Raw genomic sequence first — 20999 nt, 5'->3', positions numbered from 1 at the left:
TGCTGCATGTGAAAGGAATTTCATAGCATATATGGATGTCAGAAGATAGCAGTGATCTAGCTGTGACTATGTTTCAGAAGACCTGGCATCTCTTATCTGTTTCTGGGCCTGCTAGATTAAGCAAATCATTAAACTTTTAATGTTCAGAATCCAATATATATATATATATGTGTGTGTATATATATATATATATATATGTATATATATATATATATATATATATATATATGTCTTTTTTTCCCCCACTTAACTGTTCCCAGCACTGGAAGTTCCTCTCAGTTTGCTTTGTAGATGGAATTCTGATCCTCTTGGGAAGATTTGCATTTCACAGGATTCCCACTTTGCTTCCCTGAGCATTTGATCAAAGAGAAGCCTTCCCAGGGTACTTGGAGCACTGAGATTGTATAGCCTTTGGTTTTCTGCTGCCAACCTCATTTCTGGCAATAATGGCCCATTTTCTTCTTCATTCAGATAGCACATTTTGAAGAGGAGCTTAAAGGGAAACAAAGGATTTTACTTATTAGCCAGGCTGTACTAAATTACACTTTGCCCCACTGACTTCTTGGGATCATTTAAGATGTTCTTTAACTTTTCCCCCACTTTAAAATAGTATGTTGCTGGGAAAGATAGCTTTAAAACCTTAGCCTGATTCCAGTTGATTTCTTATATCTCGCCTACTTCCTTCTGTGGTTTTTGTTGTTGTTGTTGTTTGTTTGTTTTTTAAGGTGTAGCTCAGGCTGGTCTCAAACTAGTGATCTTCCTGCCTCATCCTCCTCGTTGATTACCGGTGTGCGCCACCATAGCCAGCTCCTTCTGTGGTTTTAGTTAAGCTTTTCACTGTACTCTCTAAGCTTTAGCCTAACAATGTTGAACAGAGTTTGTAGATACGTATTTGTCTCTGGGAATCAACCTTTCCCTTCTCCTAGCTCTGGTGCACAATGATGAATGTGGTGTTAAGAGGGCTCCATGGTTATCAGTGATGAATATTATCGTAAGTCGGGAATCTGGAGCATGATTAACATCAATACTAATGACTTCTGAAGTAATTTTCTGGTAACCAGTATGAGAACACTGCTGGAACAATAATGTTTTCTTCTTTTCCTTATCCCAAACAAAATTCTACCATATTCAGACAAAACACACACACACACACACGCACACGCACACACACACACACACACCTCTACACATACCTTTTGTAAGCTAACAAACTACAAGAGTTTCTGTTTTTTCTGAGTGACTATCATTTTGATGTTACCATGTTCTGTAGTAATGGAGCTTTGAAAGAGTCTGGTGGTGTTATTTCCCCTGATAGGTTAAGATGATGACTGTATAGCTGGCAGGATATTGATGGTGATGGTTTTGGACCTAATAATAACAAGAAAAATGCTTTAGGGAAGGCCTTTTAAAATAGTTTTTCTTTTCCTCCTATTTTAAATTTTTCTGTCAGAGTAGGATACTTTTATGCCATCGTGTGTGTATCTGCCATTCATGCAACAGTGGGAAGGGAGATGAAAATTCTGTGAAACATAAATCTGTGTCCTAGGATAGACTGTGTCCCTTCTTAGATCAAAGTTTTTCTAGGCATATGCATATGCCAGTGTGTCCATTTTGATGTACAACTTTTACAGCCATATGAAGTTCTCATTCCTTAATAATCAGGCCTACTTCATATTTCCCAAGTATGCCTTGTAGTTTTTACTTTATAAATTAAAAAAAATGACTCATGAAATGCCTACATCAGGACCACCTGTGTGTTTACTAGAAGGACAGGTACCTGTTTGGCATTTGGAACTTCCAGTTATAGGGCCCAGAAGTCTTCACAGTGTTTGGTAATGTTTAGAAATAGTCATCACACTGTTTTCTTCAAATGTTCTGTTTTCTAGTCACTATCTGTCTGTTGAGTTCTTCCTGTTCATGTTCTTCAGATTAAGAAAGAGATTTCTCCTCTGTAAGCATTTATGATATTCTTTTTCTTCTCCAGGCTTTCATGTTCTACTTTATAAAATGGTTTCAAGTGTCTGGAGGGTAAAATTTAGATCATGTGTTTTTTTTTTCCGTTTTTGTTTGTTTGTTTTAAGGGGAAAGGAAGTAGAGATGGTATTGGGGCTTAAAACAGGGTCTTGCATTTGCTAGATTGGTGCTTTACCCCTTCAGTCATGACCCATCCCTTTTTGCTTTCATTATTTTTCGTGTAGGTCTCACTCTTTCCCCCAGGTCAGCTTGTACTATGATGCTCCTAATTATGCATTCCTCATAGCTGGAATCACAAGCATATCTCCCCCCCCCCCCCCCCCCCCCCCCCGCAAACCCCCAGCACTTTCTGCTAAGATGAGGCCTTTTTGCTTGGCAGACCTAGAACTGTGATCTCAGCCTATTGAGTAAATAGGTGTGAGTTGCCATGTTTGGCTTCTAGCTCTAATTTTTGTGTCTCAGAGGTTATGTTAAGAACCCCTGTTTTCACTGTATTTGATGTTGGTATAATTTGTGGAGGGGAAGGGAAAAAACAAATTGTTTAAATAGGAATACCGGTGGACTCATTGCAAAAACAATGAGATGTACAAGAAAAACGAACTTTACAACTTTGGTGCTGGGGGAGGGGCGGGAGGGGGCAGGGGAAGGGATGGGATAGGAAGGGGAAACAAAGGAAGAAGCAACAATGCTTGATAAGAAATGTACTCATTATCTTGCTCATGTAATTGTAACCCCTCTGTACCGTATTTTCACAATTAAAAAAATTGTAAAAAAAAAAAAAAAAAGAATTCAGTAAATGTTTAGTGGTTGAATGGTTTTAATCTCACTATCAGCCTTGTACTGTATCCAGTAAAGGTTGGGTAATAGGTTTTTCTTTGGCCTCACTAGGAGATACATTTGGTTTGTTTGTGGTACAGAGCTTAAGCCACTCATGTCTAAGCACATTTTCGTGACATAGCTATTCTCTCTGGTTTTTGCTCATGCTCACTTTCTTATCCCTTTGATAATATGATATCTCTGATATAGAAGCTGTCTGATTCTCACTTTTATATATCCTGTGTGACTCAACTGGGTTTTATCCTAGCATACTGTGTGATCTTCATGTCTTTGCTTTGAGAAGTAAAAGTGATGTTCTTTGACTTGTACAGAGCTCTTCTTTTTACATTGTCATTTGTTCTGCTACTGTGAGGGTTAATATTAAACTTCCAAATGGCACTGGCAATTACATGTTGATGAGAAATAACAGAATATGGTGATGAATAAATTAGAGCCCCATCTAGTAGATGAGATATGTTTAACTGTAACATGGCAGCATGTTTCTTGTTTGTCTTTTGCTTCTAATACTGAAATTTTTTAAAGAATCAGAAGATAACATACTTATTCAATTCATGGGAGCCTCTCCCAGCACATACTTTCCCTGTCTTATGGGCAGGAGCCCCTTCTTGGTTCACAATTACATCAATAGGGTTAACCTAGCCTAGGATTTCACATGTAGAGCGTAAGCAGTAAATACTATTTACTTGCTTTTTTTTGGTAGGGGGTGGGGGAGACGTGAGGCAATCTGACATTTAAACTCAGGGCCTTGCACTTGCTACGCAGGCACTCTACCACCTGATCCATGTTTCCATCCTTGATTTTCTTTGCCAGTCCTTGAACTCTAGGGCTTGAACTCTAGGCCTGGACACTGTCCCTGAGCTTCTTTGTGCTCAAGTCTAGGGCTCTACCACTTGAGCCATAGTGCCTCTTCCAGATTTTTCTGATTAGTTTATTGGAGATAAGAGTCTCAGGATTGGCTTCAAACTGTGATCCTCAGATCTGAGCCTCCTGAGTAGCTAGGATTATAAGCCCTTGAATTGCTTTTAAAAGAGATTAAGATTAAAATAAAAATTTGCCTCTTTAGGGAATGATTTTTGGTTATTGTCATTTTGCTTATTGTCATTGTTGCCAACACTATGTGCCCTTTGTTTTTTTGGTTTTTTGTTTTTATAAAGATTATGTTTGTTAGTATTTTGATGTTGAGGATCAAGCTCAGGGCCTGGTATAATAAAGCGTGGACTCTTCCAATGAACTATCTCCAGCATTTGTGAATTGGATTTTTATGTCTGTAGCAATTCTGTTGCTCAAATTTTGATCAGATTCTTTCATAGTTATAAATTTTAATATTTATGAGTAAAATAATGCCTGTGTATAATTTTGTTTTCTAGTCATATAAAGTGACAACTTATTTTGCTTGTAACTAGAGTCATTTATGATGATGACAATTCAGATAGGGTGGTTTCTGTTTATTTTGGCTCAAGTGTTGGGAAGTTGGTCACATGCCACATTAGCATTCATGTGGTGCTGAGCCTCTCAGACAAATATGGTAGGTGTTTCCTAGGAAGCCAGCTGATAGTGTTGCTGGAATCTTGGAACAGAAGGACATACATAAATTCATGTGAATTCACTTCTAAAGTCATAAAGGGACAATAAGAGACATGCTATACCAAAAAATGAAGAGATGGTAGTTCAGTTTCAGGGCAGTAGAGTTTGGGTGTGTGGAGAGCAGTATATAAGCCAAAGGAGTTGAGTCATGCCTTCTAAGAGGTAGGTGTAACCAGTAATGCTGAGGCAAGCCTAACGGGTCAAATGTTCCTCTTGTCATCACAGCCACAGACAAGTGTAAGAACAACATGAGGCAAGCTGTGTTTTTCCTTTCCTTTGCATCCAGCAGGGCTAGTCTCAGATGTCTTTGGGGTTAGTCTCAGATAGCTTTCTTATGTAACTTCTGAAGCATTTAGGTTCCTGTATGTCATTTTTGTCCCCATCCAGATGGGGACATGGCTGTAGGACTAGGTCTATAAGATAATAAAGCCTTTCACTAAAAGAGTCATAATTTGGAAGAAAACATGGAGTTATGTTAAGGAAGTTGCTGATTAATGATTTCTCATTCTTTTCTTTAACTGTTTCTGAAGGGTAATTGTGCTTAAACCTCTTAAAATGAATTTTGATACCTTCTGGAGATTGGTCCCTGTGAAGATAAAAGAGAAAAATTACTCTGTGAAGCTGATGGTCGTACTGAAGCAGTTTGCTTACTTAAATCACAAAGCAAGCTGTAAGGAAGAAGAGCAGTGTGCGCTTTATAAATTAAACTTGTTTTTGCTTAAGTGTTTGTCTGTTTTACTGAAACAACACTATCTTTCTCTCTCTCTCTCTCTCTCGTGTTCTCCTCTTTCTCCAGTGTTTGTATGTGTGTATATTTTAATTGAACACCAAAATTGGTGATTCATATAGAAAATGGTGCTAATGAAATTAGCTGCCAGAAAGAAAATAGACTTCCACCTAGCCTTATATGCAAAAAATAAATAATGGGAACAATTAAAATACAATGTGTTTTCTAGAGAGAACAAATGGATATGTAGTCATTTCAGACATTGCCACTGTGTAAGTCAGTGCAAGGCCTTTTATTTTGCAGAACCTTTAAGAGTTCAGAATTATAGATCGATTAGTAGGCACTCATCAGTTCTTCAATATGGGTATGCTCCAAATGATTCATACTAGTTATCTCAGGAGGATGGGGTTTTAGAAAAATGGAGGAGAGAATTTTTAGACGTCTATGTATTTATTAGCTAAAATTTGCATGTGTTATTTGGGTGATAAAAGTAAATTCTTTCTTTTAAAAACAAATATAAAACTTGGCACTGGTGGTTTACACTTGTGATCTGAGCTTTTCAGGAGGCTAAGATCTGAAGCTGGTGGTTCACAGTCAGCCTGGGCAGGAAAAGTGGAAGAGACTTATCTCCAATTAACCACCAAAAATCTAGAAGTGGAACTGTGGCTCAACTAGTGACTCTAACCTTGAGTGAAAAAGCTAAGAGACAGCTCTCAGGCCCTGAGTTCAAGCCCTACCCCTTGTACAAACAAACAAATAAAAACAAATATAGTGAATTCATCTTAACTGCATGAGCTTTATCATTAAGGTAAAGTCACAACTACTTCCATCATACTTCTACTTTACAATCGGGTTTTCCAGGTAAACCTAAATATCCATAGTTCTTAGAAGGAAAATTACTAAATATTTACAATTAGTTTTCCAAGTCATTAAGAAGACTGTTTCCAAATAGTCAACTGGTTTTTTGTTTTATTTCCTAATCACACACACACACACACACACACACAATATTATACTTGTGTAATATACAGTATGATTTATGTTAATAAAAATTACATTAACATAAATATATAACCTATTTATATATAAATACACATTAACATAAATTTATACTAACATATAAATTATAAGCATCCCTATATATACAACACATATATATTTGGCCATCTTGTACGATTCAATATAAAAGATACATAAATATTTGATCATGAATAGGTTGAGTGAACAAATACTAAGGAAGAGAGAAAAATTAAGCACGTCTTGTATTCATGATAAGCCCAGGAAAAACAGTACCGGAGGATATGACACTGTTTGAATATATTTCTTTCTTTCTCTCAACTTTGATACTGGAGTACAGAAGCTTTTTTCCTTGTAGCCCTTGTGTAAAAGTGAATTCATGTTATTTAATAAGGAACATTTTCTCCCAAGTAATTTTTTTTTGTTTGTTTCGGTTTTTGGTTAGCAGCATGAAATAGGTGTATAGAACTGTGGTTAACCTATTTTTGAAACATTTATATCTAATAAAGGTAAAGAAGTTGGGTATAGGGCTGGGAAGGTGGCTCAGTGGTAGAGCGCTTGCCTTGCATGCCAGAGGCCCTGGGTTCGATTCCTCAGCACCACATAAGCAAAAAGAAAAAAGCCAGAAGTGGCGCTGTGGCTCAAGTGGTAGAGCGCTAGCCTTGAACTGAAGAGCTGAGGGACAGCACCCAGGCCCAGAGTTCAGGCCCCAAGACCAGACCCCTCCCCCCCCAAAAAAGAAGTTGAATGTATGAATTGGTATGTTTTAACTATGATTAATTTAAGAAACTTAAGTATTCTTCCTTTTGGTAAGGTAAAATAATTTGCCAAAGGATATAGTTTGGGAGATTATGCCTCAAAATGTAGTAACTGAAAGGAAAAAAAAATCAGCGTAAAGTGAAGGCAGACAAAACCACGTATGTGATATATGGTTAGGTTAAATGGAAAGCCAGACAAACATAGGGACAAAATTAATTATTGTTCTGTTTCCTCAGTAACAGTTTCTAAAAGCATTATTATTATTGTTAAGTAGTTATACTAAGGGGTTAATTCAGCAGATCAATCTATGAATACAATGTGCCTTGATCAGCAGTTTTAAGGAGTATGTTTATTGCTTTTCAGCCTCTTTTACCTTTCTAGGCATACCATGATCATAAGACATGCTTAATTTTACTTTTATTGGTAATATTTATTTACTCAGTTTATCCATTGTCAAAATTTTATGTGCATAGTCCTTTATATTAAGCTATACAAAATGGTTTGTAATGTTTAGGAAATAAAGCCAAATAAATGATGACTGTTTGGAGAAACAGCTGTGAAGTTGGAGAAAGGAACAAAATGAAAACATTAATAGATCACACATATAGATAATTTTGATACTTCATGTCTAGAAACAGTGCTATTGTAAATATAATTCTGTTTCATTGTAAATAGAGTAGCAGATGCAAATGAAAGCTATATTGATTTGGCTGTTTGTTTTATTACTGTCTCCATTCTGCAATTTTTTTTCCTGTCCTCATTTTTGACCTCTGTCTCTCTGTCCCATCCCTGGCAAACAATCACTCACTTTGTGGTATGAAGAACATAGACCTAGTTTGGAAGGGACTACAGGCTTTGCTTGTTAAACAAACTTCAGTTACAGGTTCTGTTTCTGTAAGTTGTCCAGTCTATTTAGGGATATGAACTTGTCTGTGCCAGTATTAAAAAGCAACTGTGCTTTGGAGCTTTGTCATAAGTTGAATCTGAGTCTAAACACCTAGGAATACCTATTGCCATTGGCTCCATGCAATTCTGTAATACTGTGTCTTGTAACTTTATTTTAATGGTTAACTAAAATTACTCTTTATTAGGCTCTGCATGAATATGACCTTCTTTTCCTCTGAGCTCTGTTGTAGGGCAAATGGATATGAGTTCTATTTGTCATTAAAGAAAGCTTTATTTACTCTGGAAAATGAAGCCAATCTTTCCAGACTGACTTAGGGAACACTAGATTCTGCTGGTTTAGATGCAAATACTCCAGGTATCCATGTCCTGTTTTTTCATTCATGTCCCACTTGAGAGCACATAGTGTGTGCCTATGGTCATACTCATAGTTGGAGGGAGAGACCCTGGAAACAATTGCTGGATTGGTTGGGTGGAGAATTCAGGGTTCTGCATACTTCTGATATGGAGAAAGCATTTTTTTTTTTAAATGGGACAATGCAATACACTTAAGTAACTTTAAACTTTGTGGATCCATGTTAAAAAAAAAAAAGTAAAAAGAAACAAGTGAAAATCATTTTATATTTTTTCATTTAATCCAGTATATAAAATTACTACTTTAAAAAGACAAGATAGTTTACATTGTGGGGGTTTTCTCCCTAAGTTTTTGAAATCCTTAATTTTAAAATCTGAGCTCTGAAAATGTTCTGGAATCTGAAACTTTTTGACTGTTTGTTAACAGGACACCCAAAAATGCTTGGAATTTTGGAGCATTTTGGGTTCAAAATACTTAACTAGTAAAGTTATACTAATGTTCCCAAATCTGAAAACCCCTCAGACCTGGAACACTTACAATTCCAAGTATCTTGGCTAAAAGATAATCCACCAGTACTTATAGTTGGAGAACATCTCAATTTGGACTATTTCAGGTGGTTAGCTGCTTCAGGTGGTAGCTTTATAGCTATAAGGAATATATAGGTAGTTTTGTTCTGCAGGAAATTCTAGGTCTATGGAATAGAGGGTTTTCCTCTTTTAAGTCCATTAGTGTTTTTTCATTGAGTTAGTTGCCATTTAAAACAAGAGAAACATCCATAAAATGAATGAGTTGTTGGTGTTTTGTTTTGTTTTTCTCTTTGAGGCATTTATTGTCCTTTGTCCTACCCTGTTTCCATGTAAGCTTGTCTGTTTTACACTTTCTATTTACTACTACTTCTTAGTACTCAGCAGTGATAGAGTTAGTAAATTTGTTTGCATAGATTAATTATACTCGGTTCTGTTACTGATCTATATTTCACCAAAAGATAATTTTCTACTTTCCACTTTTGAGTAATTACTAGTTTTGAAATCATCCTTCTCTGCATCTTCCTAAAAGTAATTCCTTCCTAATTTTCAAAAATTTAAAATACAGGTCTATATTTGCCATCCAAGTAAAATAGTTGTTAAGTAATGAAAGGGACAACTGGGAAAGGGCTATGGTGAAATAAGAAGAGCTTTTCACCAATGGTGAAAAGTGCTGGATTGAGATGGAGGAATGATCATTGGTTCTAATGTTTAGAACTACAAAATCCTGACTGACTAAGAGAAAATCAAGTTTTGGTTATTTGTTCTTATTTCAGATAAGCAGAAAATTTTGACTTGTCTGAGATAACAGAAGAACTAACTTCCCAGTACTGCCTACTCTCTGGTCTCCTCACTCCTGTCATTTACCTGGGTGTTAATTATGTGAAACTGAGATACTGCTAAAAAATGACTCCAGTAGAACTCACCTCTTCAAATACTCAACCTCAGAGAGCAATAAGTGTGTTTGTAATGTGTTTATATTTTACATAAAACACTGGCCATGATATCAAATGTATAGTTTGGTAGATGATCTCTGAAGCTGTGCTGAAAATATGTGGTTTTATACTTCTAACATTTGTTTCTTCTGTTTGTGTTTTATTGTGATAGGTTCACCAAGTTGAAGAGTCTTAACCTTTCCAATAATCACCTAGGGAACTTCCCATTAGCAGTCTGCAGTATTCCAACACTGGCAGAGCTGAATGTATCTTGCAATGCCCTTCGAACAGTCCCAGCAGCGGTTGGAGCTATGCACAAGTGCGTAGTTTAAATCACATTGTGGGGGAATCCAACAGAAACCTCAGGAAAAGGTGTATTGGTTCATAGCACATTTTGTTGATCATATCAATCTTGGCCTCAAATCTAGCCACCAGGCACCCTGTGATATGTGTTGAAAGTTCATTAGTTAAGAGTTTAGCTAAACTCTTGCCCTTGTTTTGAGCCAGGCACCAGTGGCTCATACCTGTAATCCTAGATACTCAGGAGGCTGAGATCTGAGGATCATGGTTCAAAGTCAGCCGGGGCAGGAATGTCTGTGAGACTCTTACTTTAATCTATCACAGAAAAAGCTGGAAGTAGGGCCATGGCTCAAGAGGTAGAGTGCTAGCCTTGAGTAAGAGAAGCTCAGGGATAGTATCCAGGCCCAGAGTTTAAGTCCCAGGACCAGCAAAAAAACAAAAACAACAACAAAAAATAACCCTTTCTTTGATTTGAAGTTCCCTGTGGATGATTGTGCCTGAGCATGGGAGAATTACTTTTTTCGTTTTCTGAGTTAGATTGAATTTTAAGACTTAGAAATTAATTTTAAGAAATAATAAAGATGGATATTTGGGCTGGTTCTCACTGCAGTTAACTAATGTTGCTTCTATTTGTGCCTATACAAGTTGAGAAAATTGATCATAATTTCCATTTCTAAGAGAAGGTTATAGTGCTTAATTCTGATCTGTTTTTACCATGTCTATTACTGCTCCCAGCCTTATCTTTATGCATTCTGTAAAATGTACATATTTTAACTAATAGGATCTTTATGGGAGTATAGATAATAAAACTGTGTATTTCTCTTCTCTGTATAATTCTTAAATTTTCTTTAATAGCTTGCAGACTTTTTTGTTGGATGGAAACTTTCTCCAGTCCCTTCCTGCTGAGTTGGAGAACATGCACCAGCTCAGTTATCTTGGTCTTTCATTCAATGAGTTCACTGACATTCCAGAGGTACTGGAGAAATTGACTGCTGTGGATAAACTTTGTATGTCTGGAAACTGTATGGAGACCCTTAGGCTACAGTCTTTAAGAAGAATGCCTCATATTAAACATGTGGATCTAAGGTAAGTATTTTTGAGATATGTATCCCATCAGAATGGTTGGATTATATTTGTGGAATAGTTTATATTCCTTTTGGTTAGATTAGTCAAAGGAAATGAGGCAGGTTAGTTAGTTGACTAGTGCCTAGTCCAATTTCCGTTTAGAGGGAAAAATACTGAAGAATAGTAAGGTTTGATCTACCATGAAACTTGTTCTAAAAAATTGTCATTGATAAATGTCTTATGTCTTGAATGAGTTGTTTATTTTAACTGAGTTATAATTTATATGAGTGAATAAGGCCATTGAATCAGCACTATTCATAGTGAATGAAAATGGTAAAATTGGAGAAAGGTGGAAATTTTTCTCTTAATCTTTCTTAGTTGTGGCTTATCTGAGGAATTTAGCATGATTAATTTCCTTTGATTTTCCTACTATAATGTAGCAATTAATTATACTTAATTTCACTTCCAACCCAGTAGCTTTATCCTTCCTTAGTTTACTATTCTTTTTTTTGGGAGGGAGGGGGGAGGTCGGTCGTGGGACCTGAACTCTGGGCCTGGGCTCTGTCCCTCAGCTCTTCAGCTCAAGGCTAGCAGCAATCTTATTACTTGAGCCACAGTGCCACTTCTGTTTTTTTCTGCTTATGTGGTGCTGAGGAATCGAACCCAGGGCCTCATGCATGCAAGGCAAGCACTCTACCACTGAGCCTCCTTCCCAACCCATTTTACTATTCTTTACACAAATATAGACCAAAATTTTGGCTACAGCCACAAATCAGAAGCCTCCTTGCAAAAACAGAAGACTTGCATTTTGTATATGATCACAGTAAACCCCAACTGCAAGCAAAGATCAGGCTTAGTTTCTAATGCATGGAGAACCATTACAGAAGGACATTTCATAAAATTTCTCTTTCTAAGGAAGTAAGAGCCTATCATTACTCAAGTTCTTACAGAACATCATTTAGAGGTTACCCCTTAATACTATCTAGTCCAATTTGATACTTTTTCAACAATTAATTCTCCTACTACTTAAAGATCGATGCCTGCTTCCTAGCCATGTTAAATCTTTGGTAAGTTATTTTAATTTCTGTACCTCTGTGTTCTCATCTGTAAATTAAAGTTAATAGCAGAACCTAATTCAGAGTTGTGGAGAGATATGGAGTTAAATTGTTTAGCACTCCCAGTACTATTAGTACTACCTGACTGAGAACTCTTCCCCTCTCTGAAACCTGCTTGGCTGACCTGGCAACTTTGCACTCTGTTTGTCAAAGGTGGGTCTGTCCTTGCTTCACTATCCACTGTCCTTTCTGTGGCTAACCACAGGCCCTCACTCATACTCTTCCAGAGTCATTAACCTAAAGTAGTATCATCCTTTCGTTCTTCTCTTCTCCTTTACTGTGGTTTAACCTGTAGAATTCACACATACTGCTCCCACAAAAAATAGTTTGACTTTGCCTTTCCACAGAATGAATGAATCAGTCTTGTCACTAAAAATCTTAATTTGGGAAAGTGTAATTGTTATCATTTATCATTATTCTGACTTTGAGAACCTTTCAGAATAGGAGCTGACACATTTGTCTTGTTAACTTTCTTTCAAAACTGTTATCATGATTTACCTCTGAGTCACTTGGATTTTGAAACCTATCGTTCCAGAAATTAAGTTCTTAAGAGCCAAAGGTGATAGGTTACAGTGATCTCAGGTACAAACATGAAATGATTTCTCTTACAGGATACTTACTGCAAGTAAAAAGAAATCATTCTTCCTGATCTGGCTTAGCTTTATTAATCTGTCTAGAAATAATAATTCTTATAAAAAAGTATTAGAAATTCTTCACGTTTCTAGTTCTAACTTGTGTCTTTTTAAGTTAGATATAAATGACATTAGATATGTATATGGTGGGTAAGTATCAGAATAGACATTCAACATTCTATAAACATTGAATGATTCTGAGTACACCTCAAAGCTAAAGAGGGAAAAAAAATCTGATCAGTTTTGTGTATAATTCTGCCCTAGTACTTTAATTTGATTCTAGTGGAAGTTATTTAAGGAGGAGTTTTACTTAGTGTTTCTAAGTGAAAGACTAATGTTATTGATTGGATTTCCTTCACCAGATTTAAGTGATTAGTTTTCTTTTATTCTTTTCCTTGCTTTTGATGTTCTTTGAGTCTGTTATTACCTCTTTGGCATTATTAACTATCATCTCCTTTAGTGCAAGTACTGCCCAATTCTCTTTCCTTAATCTCTGTCTGTATTTTCTGCCTTCATGGTTGCATGTTCTCTGGGCCTTCCTCTCTCACCTTTTGTCTTGATGCTAATTATTCCCCAATATTTCTCCTAGTTCTTCTTTATCACTTTGGGACCAGTTTCATTTCAGCTGCCAGCTGGAGCAGTTCTCCTTGCTTTTTCCCTATTGACATATTTAACCAAATACATGTGAAACAGCCCAGTTTGTTTCTTTACTCAGCCAGTTGTTTTCTTTTTTTGCTTATAGTAATACCACTTCATGGTTATCCCTACACAGAACTTTTGGTTATACATCTTATCTACTAGATTCAATTAGTTCTTTCATACCACTTTCTCTCATCTCTTCTTTTCCATTTTCATTGTTGCTCTTGTCACCTACTTGAGCCATTTATTTCCTTTGGTCAGCCTCTCAAGCAGGCACAATCCTGCTCAGAGCTGTAGTTCTCGCGTTCAGGGCATTCAAGCATACATATTTGCTTTCTGCTCATTAGCATACAAGGGTGAGGCTCTGTCTTAGGGTGCTCAGGTCTGGTCCTCCAGCCTGAGCTGGCATGCCACATATTTGCCACTTTTCCACCGTGTGTAGAAATTGAGACTCATTTTTTAGAGATGTGTTATGACTTGACATTATCACAGAATCCAAGTGCTTTTTTAATAGATTCATCTCATTGTACAGGGAACTGACTAGTGGGGGCATTGTTAGACTTGCATGGTGAGTCATATGTAATGTAATCTATGTACAGTCCTGTGCTACAGGAACGTATGGCAGTCTGTAACAAATTAGAAGTTTAGAAAATAGCTCTATCACCATAGATAATTTGAACATTGCTCATTTATCCTTGAGCCCCCAGTACTAGCACTTTGTAGGAATAGTCCTTGATAAATATTGACTGATTACTCTACCTTCCTCACCATATGACCTCTCGCCTTAATCCTGCACTTAGGCATCAACTCTTCCTGTACTCTTCTTTTCAGTACAGTCACCACTGTGGACTGCTTTTCTTCTACCATGCATATCTTAAATTCAGTTTTACTGGGGAATTCAGATGTTTCCTTTTCCACAGCATCTTTTTTGAACATTCTCTATGTTCTTATGTCATTATAGCACTTAACCACGTACTTGTACTTCCTATATTGAATGTTTTGAAGTATGTCAGATTCTCAAACATTACAAAATCATTTGAAAAATACTTACCATCACTAAGCCATCAGCTGTCATCATTACCATAGCCCTTCACATTTTTACACAGAACTGTCATATTTCTCAGGACAAGAAAGGTATTTTCCAAATTTCACAGATGAAATGAAGCTCAGAGAGTTAGATGGTTTGGTCATGGTCATCTATACAGTGTTAAGCAGACATCTGAGGCTAGAACGTAATATGCAGACCACTACTGCCTCAGTGAAAGTTTATGAAATAAAATGCTTGTATGGAAGTGAATTTTCATTCCATTTTATCTCTTAAAAAGTATCATAAGCCAATCACCTTGGCTTAAGCCTGTAATCTTAGTTATTTGAGAGGCAGAGAGTGGAGAATCAAAGTTCCAATCCAACCAAAACCTACCAGTGGCTCATACCTATAATCCTGAGGAGGCTGAGGCTGAGATCTGAGGATCACAGTTCAAAGCCAGCCCAGAGAGGAAAGGCTGTGAGACTCTCACCTCCAATTAATTGCAGAAAAAGCTGGAAATGGAGTTGTAGCTCAAGTGATAGAGTGCTAGCCTTGAGCAAAAGGAGCTGAGGGGTGGCACCCAGGCTCAAGAGTTCAAGCTCAGGATCGGCCAAAAAACAAACAAGTTTTAGAGTCTCAGTTCTCATCCATGGCTGGATGAGATGTCATACCCCTGTCATCCCAGCAATTCTGGGAAGTATAAATATGCGAACCACATTCCAGATTGACCCGGACATAAAAATAAGACCTTATCTTGAAGAGTAACCAACCTCAAAATGGTTAGCAGTATGTCTCAATGGGTAGAGTGCTTGCCTAGCAAATGTGAGTCTCTGAGTACCCTCCCACCCATGATTATCCTAAACAGGTGTGTTACTGGCTGTCCTCAAAAACGTGTGATATTTAAGTGTTGGCAATTTAAGGTAAACAGTATGAAGGTAACTCCTCTTATCTTACATTTTATTTTGTCTCCTGCTTAGACCATTACTTTTATTTTCATTGTATTAGTACAGTGAAGTGGTGTGAATCGATGCTATTTTAAATGAAGATGATAATACTGTGTAGGAAGATATTGAAAGTGTAGTTTGGGGAAAACATGGAACATTTTTTAGTTCCTGCTGTCTATTGTCTCCAAGATGAAATTCTTTTTTCCTTCTGTGTACACATTCTACTTATCTAGTGAACATTTGGAAATAGGCAAATTGCTGGGTTGAGGCCAATTTTTAAATCTTCAAGCCTAGAACAAAAAATAAAAAGAGCCAGAAGACATCATCTTGTGGACATTTGAAGAAGCCATATGTTGGCAGATTCTAGCTCTATGCTGTCACTCATCCTTGTGTTTTGTGCTACCACTCTCAATAATTTATTTACATTGTTTTATTTTTTTTTGAAGGATAGAAACTCATCACAGAGAATGTTCAGTCTTTTCCTAAACTCCATCCAATAAGTATCAGTTCTCTTCAGTTAAAGGATCTACACGCTTCATTGGCTTTGTAATGAAAAGTAAAGAGGGGCTTTGTTATTACTATTATTTTTTCAATTTTCAATTTGCTGATAGGAAAGGAGGATACCAGTAGGGGAGGAACCCAAAGGCGTAACTCCCCTGAACATTTAAAATACTATTAAAATGAATTATTAAAACGAATTCCAGGAAATGGAAACATGGATTATTTTATGTTGGTGGTACTGTGTGTGTATGCTTGTCCAACTCCCCACCCTACCCCCTACGTGCCTTTTTTTTTTTGGCTTTTTAGGGAGGGTAAAGGGGATCACAGAAAGGGAGGGAGGAAGGATGAACAAATGCAGTATTCAGTATACATGGTATTCAGTATACACTGTGAAAGTGAACTGTGGAACTTGGGGCAGGGATGGGACCGGGAAACTGGGAAAGAGTAAAGGGGTGACATTGTCTAAAAGAGAAACATATATATTACCTGAATTATGAAATTGTAATCCCTCTTAGTATTAACATCTTACTAATAATAAAATTACCTTTAAAAAAGTTTAGTCATAGTCCACTAAACTAAGGGTTAAGATTTCATCTTTATTCTGAAGAAAAATTTTAAGCTAAATTTATCTTTGTTATATTGGTTCCTAGTCCCTGTTACTAGTTGTCTTGTGGCATGTTACCATATCAACTTAAGTCAGTTCACTGGTTTTCATGCCTAGTTTTCCCCTATGTCTTATTCTCTCCTAGAATTGATGATCCTAAGTGGTGTCTTTCATTTTAGTGAATGCTAAATGCCCATTTTCAATATTTCCTACTCTTTTCTCTTTGATTTAGTATTTCTCTTTGATTTAGTAGTTCACAAATAGAGTTAGCTTTAGTTGTCAGTCCTATACTTACCTCCATCTCTGTTGTTCCCATTCTTTGTACTACTCATTCATTATTTGTTTCCATATTGACCTCTTAATTCTGTATTCCTTGACTGTTCATCTCTCTCCTTCCTTAAAAATTCAATGAAATTGCAATAGGTTTAATACCATTTGTTTTCCTTTGTCACTACCTAATTCTTTGGAGATAGATGCCTAAATGGATTTTTACTTTCCTTTTGAAAATGAATTAAGATATCAATATGCTTGTTCTTCTTCCAGACTTCATGGTTTAATATGTTATGAAGTCTCAGACCTCTTGGAATTATAACTAAAAATATCCATCCAGTGAATCTGGCCAGTTAAACAAGGCCATATGCTGAAATTAAAGAAGTTAAGGAAAACTAATGCATCACCCCAGCATGTTAGAGTGTAGAAAATTGTTTATAGCATGCAGTTAATTGTAGTTTCTATTTATGTCCTTTTCTCTGCAAGACTGAACATAATTAAGAAGCTTGTATCAGACGAAGTAGAGTTTCTGCAACATGTTACTCAGCTGGACCTACGAGACAATAAACTTGGTGATCTAGATGCTGTGATTTTCAACAACATCGAAGTTCTGCACTGTGAAAGGAATCAATTGGTGACATTAAACATTTGTGGCTATTTCCTAAAAGCACTCTATGCCTCCTCTAATGGTATGTAACATGTGAAAATGTCAACATCAAAGCAGATCTATTTTCTCACGGCCATCCTCTCTACTTTACTCATCTTCATTAAAATAAGTGTCAGTTTTATCCATGATAACAATCATAAGGGCATTCTAGGTTAGTATTTAAAGAAATAAAAAGGAAGATTTTACTTGGCCATTTTTTAAAATACTATGGTATTTAGATAAATCATTTCCACATTGATCTGTTTTTCCTGTTAAAGTAAGGAGATATAATGAACTATTTGGGGAGCTACCTTGTTAAGATAGTAGCCTGGAACCTTTCTCTTTACCTGGTGTAAAGGGAAAGCCTGGTTTGGGCTCTGTTCAGGACATACAGTTTGATGTTCCATTCACAAACCGAACATACCTTAAGATAAACCTGAATTATGTATTTACCGATACCATAAAGCAAGAGTCTTAATCATCTAATAAGATCTCTTCCTCAGTATATAAAAATTGTGGTATTTCCAAAAAGAGCAAATGTCATATGGCACATATTTACTCAGGTGGAAAACTCAGTGCCCTTCAGTTAACAAACTGAATAAAAGCATGTATTATACAAGTTGTAATTGATTAACATTTATTAACTACACTATTCTTATTGTCATCTCACTGAAAAATTATCCAAACTTTAAGGTTTGGCTGAAAGATTATAGGATTTAGATTGCTGGAGCATATAAAATGGGAGGAAAAAAGATCTGAATGTCACTTATTTAGCAGTTGAGAGAGGACAGAATTGTGAATCTGTAGAATTAATTAGTAGAAGTAATTATAGAATGTATGGTTTGGAGTTAGATGATGAAATTTCAACCCTATTACAGTAAGCTATAAAGACACAAGGAAACGTTCTTAGGAGGAGACATGTGATAGAAATGATGTTTTCAGACTGCTAATGTGAAAGCAGTGTACAGATGCATTATGGGAGAAGAGTGAGAGTACCCGCTAGTCCACTATCTTAGGTTAATGAGATGAGCTTCCTGGGAGTTGTAGCCAGGGCTACAGATGCTGATTTTCAGTTCAACTACTCTGAGGTAGGTATTAGAAACTATGAATATAAGATAAATGGAAGGGAGAGGAGAGTTGGTACCACAAATGCATCTACAAGCTCCTCATAGCTGCGCAGAGTGCACAACAAGCTGACAAGCAACTGCGTGACAAGGGTTTAGCACAGCAGAACATTTCAGAAAGTTCCTTAATGAACAAAGTTCTTGGTGAACAATAGTGTAACATTTCATAAAGTTTGGAAGAAGAGTTTTCAGACTTGAATGAAGAAGTAATTTGTGGCTCTCCAGAGAGGGCTATTTCAGTAGAGTAAGGAAGGCAAAAGACAAGATCTCTTTAGTTTTATGGGTGGAAACCTGAATGTTAAAAAAAAAATGATATTCATTTGGGCAACTATTGGGATACAGTTTAGCACACTTAGAAAGAGATACACAATAATTGAATAGGAAAGTAGGAAATTGGAAAGAATGGCTTATTTCAACCCTTTCATAAAATCTTGTCGTTAAAGGTAGAAATTACCTTTACTTTCCTACAGTTTCAATGTTGGACAGTATTGTTGTTTCTAAATAAAATACACAGTAGATAAGGCACAATAATGATACTCTGCATGCAAAAAGTGTCAATTGGACAGTAATGTTTTTGTGGGTTTTTCTTTTCCTCTTAGAACTTGTTCAACTCGATGTTTACCCAGTTCCAAATTATCTTTCTTACATGGATGTTTCAAGGTAAGAAAACAAATCTCAGAGTATTAGTTCCAGGTCTACTCAGAAGTTATTTAAATGATTCTGAGTATATAAAGGGTTTTTTCAGGCTTTAGGGGTAACTAATAAAAGTGAAATGTAGTAGTTTTATTCTTTAAAAATATGATACACTTTTAGGAATAGCCGTTTCATGTTTCACTAGCAGAAAAGTTCACCTTAAGGTAAACCTGAATTTTATATCCACAGGAACACTGTAAAACAAACTCTTAACTATTTAATAAGACTGCTTACATCACAGCTCTTCTTCTAAGTGCTTCCTGTATTTCCATTAAAATGCATTGTGTACTGTAGTTTAAAGAAGAACTAAGGTATTATATTGGACATCAGTTTTTTCCCCTGTGCTGGAGTTTGAACCCAGGGTCACATGCATGCTAGGAATACATTCTGCCACTGAGCCCTGGAACCAATCTGGATGGCAAGTTTTGGGTTGAAAGTCTAGTGAGTTGAGGATCATGACTTGAAGGCCCAATAGCTTTTTGATTATATTAGTCATGTCTTATGTGTTTCCCTGGAATACTATTATTTTGTTTACCCCTTTGTTATTTTGTGCATCTATTTCCTTGCCAAGAACACTTAAAAAAATTACCATGTAAGCCTTTTCAATTACATTATTTCATTTTTTGGTAAACAGACCATTTTACCTTCTGTAGTATATTTATTCAAGTGGCCACATATAATAGATTTTTTCTAATGACACAAATATATGATTCTTATGTATAGCATGTATTTACACAATTTGAACCTCAATATTGTTAGCACATTAAAAGTGAAGCTTGTTTTAAGTAAATTACAAGAGAAATATCCCAAATTTTGAAACATGTGAGAGTCTGTGGCTCCTACAAAAGTAGCAACCATTAAGTCATGTCAATGTGTAAATTTCTGGTATGTTTGTTAACTGTGTCCCTACATTGTGATTACAACTGCAGTGTGATGGTTCATACAAAGAATTTTAGTTATTTTAATAATACACTGAATCATAGTTGTGTAACAATATTTAACTATTGGAAGAATTGCTACTATTTTTAAGTTTATTATAAAATTATATTTATTATTCAGTACTTATTACCAGTCATGATAGGATCTTGGAAACTGTTGTTTTTTATTTTTATTTTTTGGATGGGATGACTTTTAATTACAACCTTTGATCTCTGTCTCCCAAGTAGCTAAGATTATAGGCTTGAGCCACTGCACTTAGCCCATTTGACTGTTTAATATAACTGGAAGTATACGTGGATTTGATTTGCTTGCCTGTTTATTTCAGTAGACAACACCACTCTCTAAACTTGCATGGGTCCATATGCCCATTCTGGGAACTAGAATTTCTTAAACTTGAAAGATGATGCAAATGATGTGTTTATGTTCTTTCTTTATTTTTCCTGTTGTAATTCATCTTGTTTGTAAAATAATGCATGTATTTTTTGATACATAAACTCAAAGTTTTATTAGTTCTTTGTAGTTATTTAGAGCTTAAAACCATATTTGAGACAAAATTTAATTAATAATTTATATTTCTTATATTTAGGAACCACTTAGAAAATGTGCCTGAGTGGGTATGTGAAAGCCGAAAGTTAGAAGTTCTGGATATTGGCCATAATCAAATATGTGAACTTCCTGCCCGGTGAGTATTACAGATCAAGGTAGATAATGTGAAAATATAAGTGCAGGTAAAATGCTGATTTAGTATATTATAATGAACCCCTAAAAGAGTTTGCATTTTAAAAACTTGATCAGTGTTGTCTTGTCTCCATGGAGTAAAGAGTACAGCAAGGCTTAGATACTCAAGCAGATGGTTAAAAATTCGACAGAGCTGTTTGGTGGACT

At 36.1% G+C, this 20999-nt stretch overlaps 1 protein-coding gene across 1 annotated transcript in view; it reads left to right on the top strand.

Moving 5' to 3' along the window:
- The window catches only part of LOC122098058 (PH domain leucine-rich repeat-containing protein phosphatase 1-like), a gene marked incomplete at its 3' end in the record, with an annotated part of 134259 nt that extends 113463 nt beyond the window's left edge, over positions 1–20796 (top strand). The window contains exons 5-9 of the mRNA XM_042668550.1: positions 9788–9934; positions 10771–11001; positions 17199–17401; positions 19082–19142; positions 20701–20796. Coding sequence (XP_042524484.1) covers positions 9788–9934; positions 10771–11001; positions 17199–17401; positions 19082–19142; positions 20701–20796 — 738 coding nt within the window. The remainder of the gene's footprint in view (positions 1–9787; positions 9935–10770; positions 11002–17198; positions 17402–19081; positions 19143–20700) is intronic.
- Between the last annotated feature and the right edge of the window lie 203 nt (positions 20797–20999).

This window comes from Dipodomys spectabilis, unplaced genomic scaffold (assembly GCF_019054845.1).
Source record: "Dipodomys spectabilis isolate Male_0828 unplaced genomic scaffold, ASM1905484v1 ptg000455l, whole genome shotgun sequence".
Taxonomy (NCBI): domain Eukaryota; kingdom Metazoa; phylum Chordata; class Mammalia; order Rodentia; family Heteromyidae; genus Dipodomys; species Dipodomys spectabilis.
This window is presented reverse-complemented; position numbering and strand designations above follow the sequence as displayed.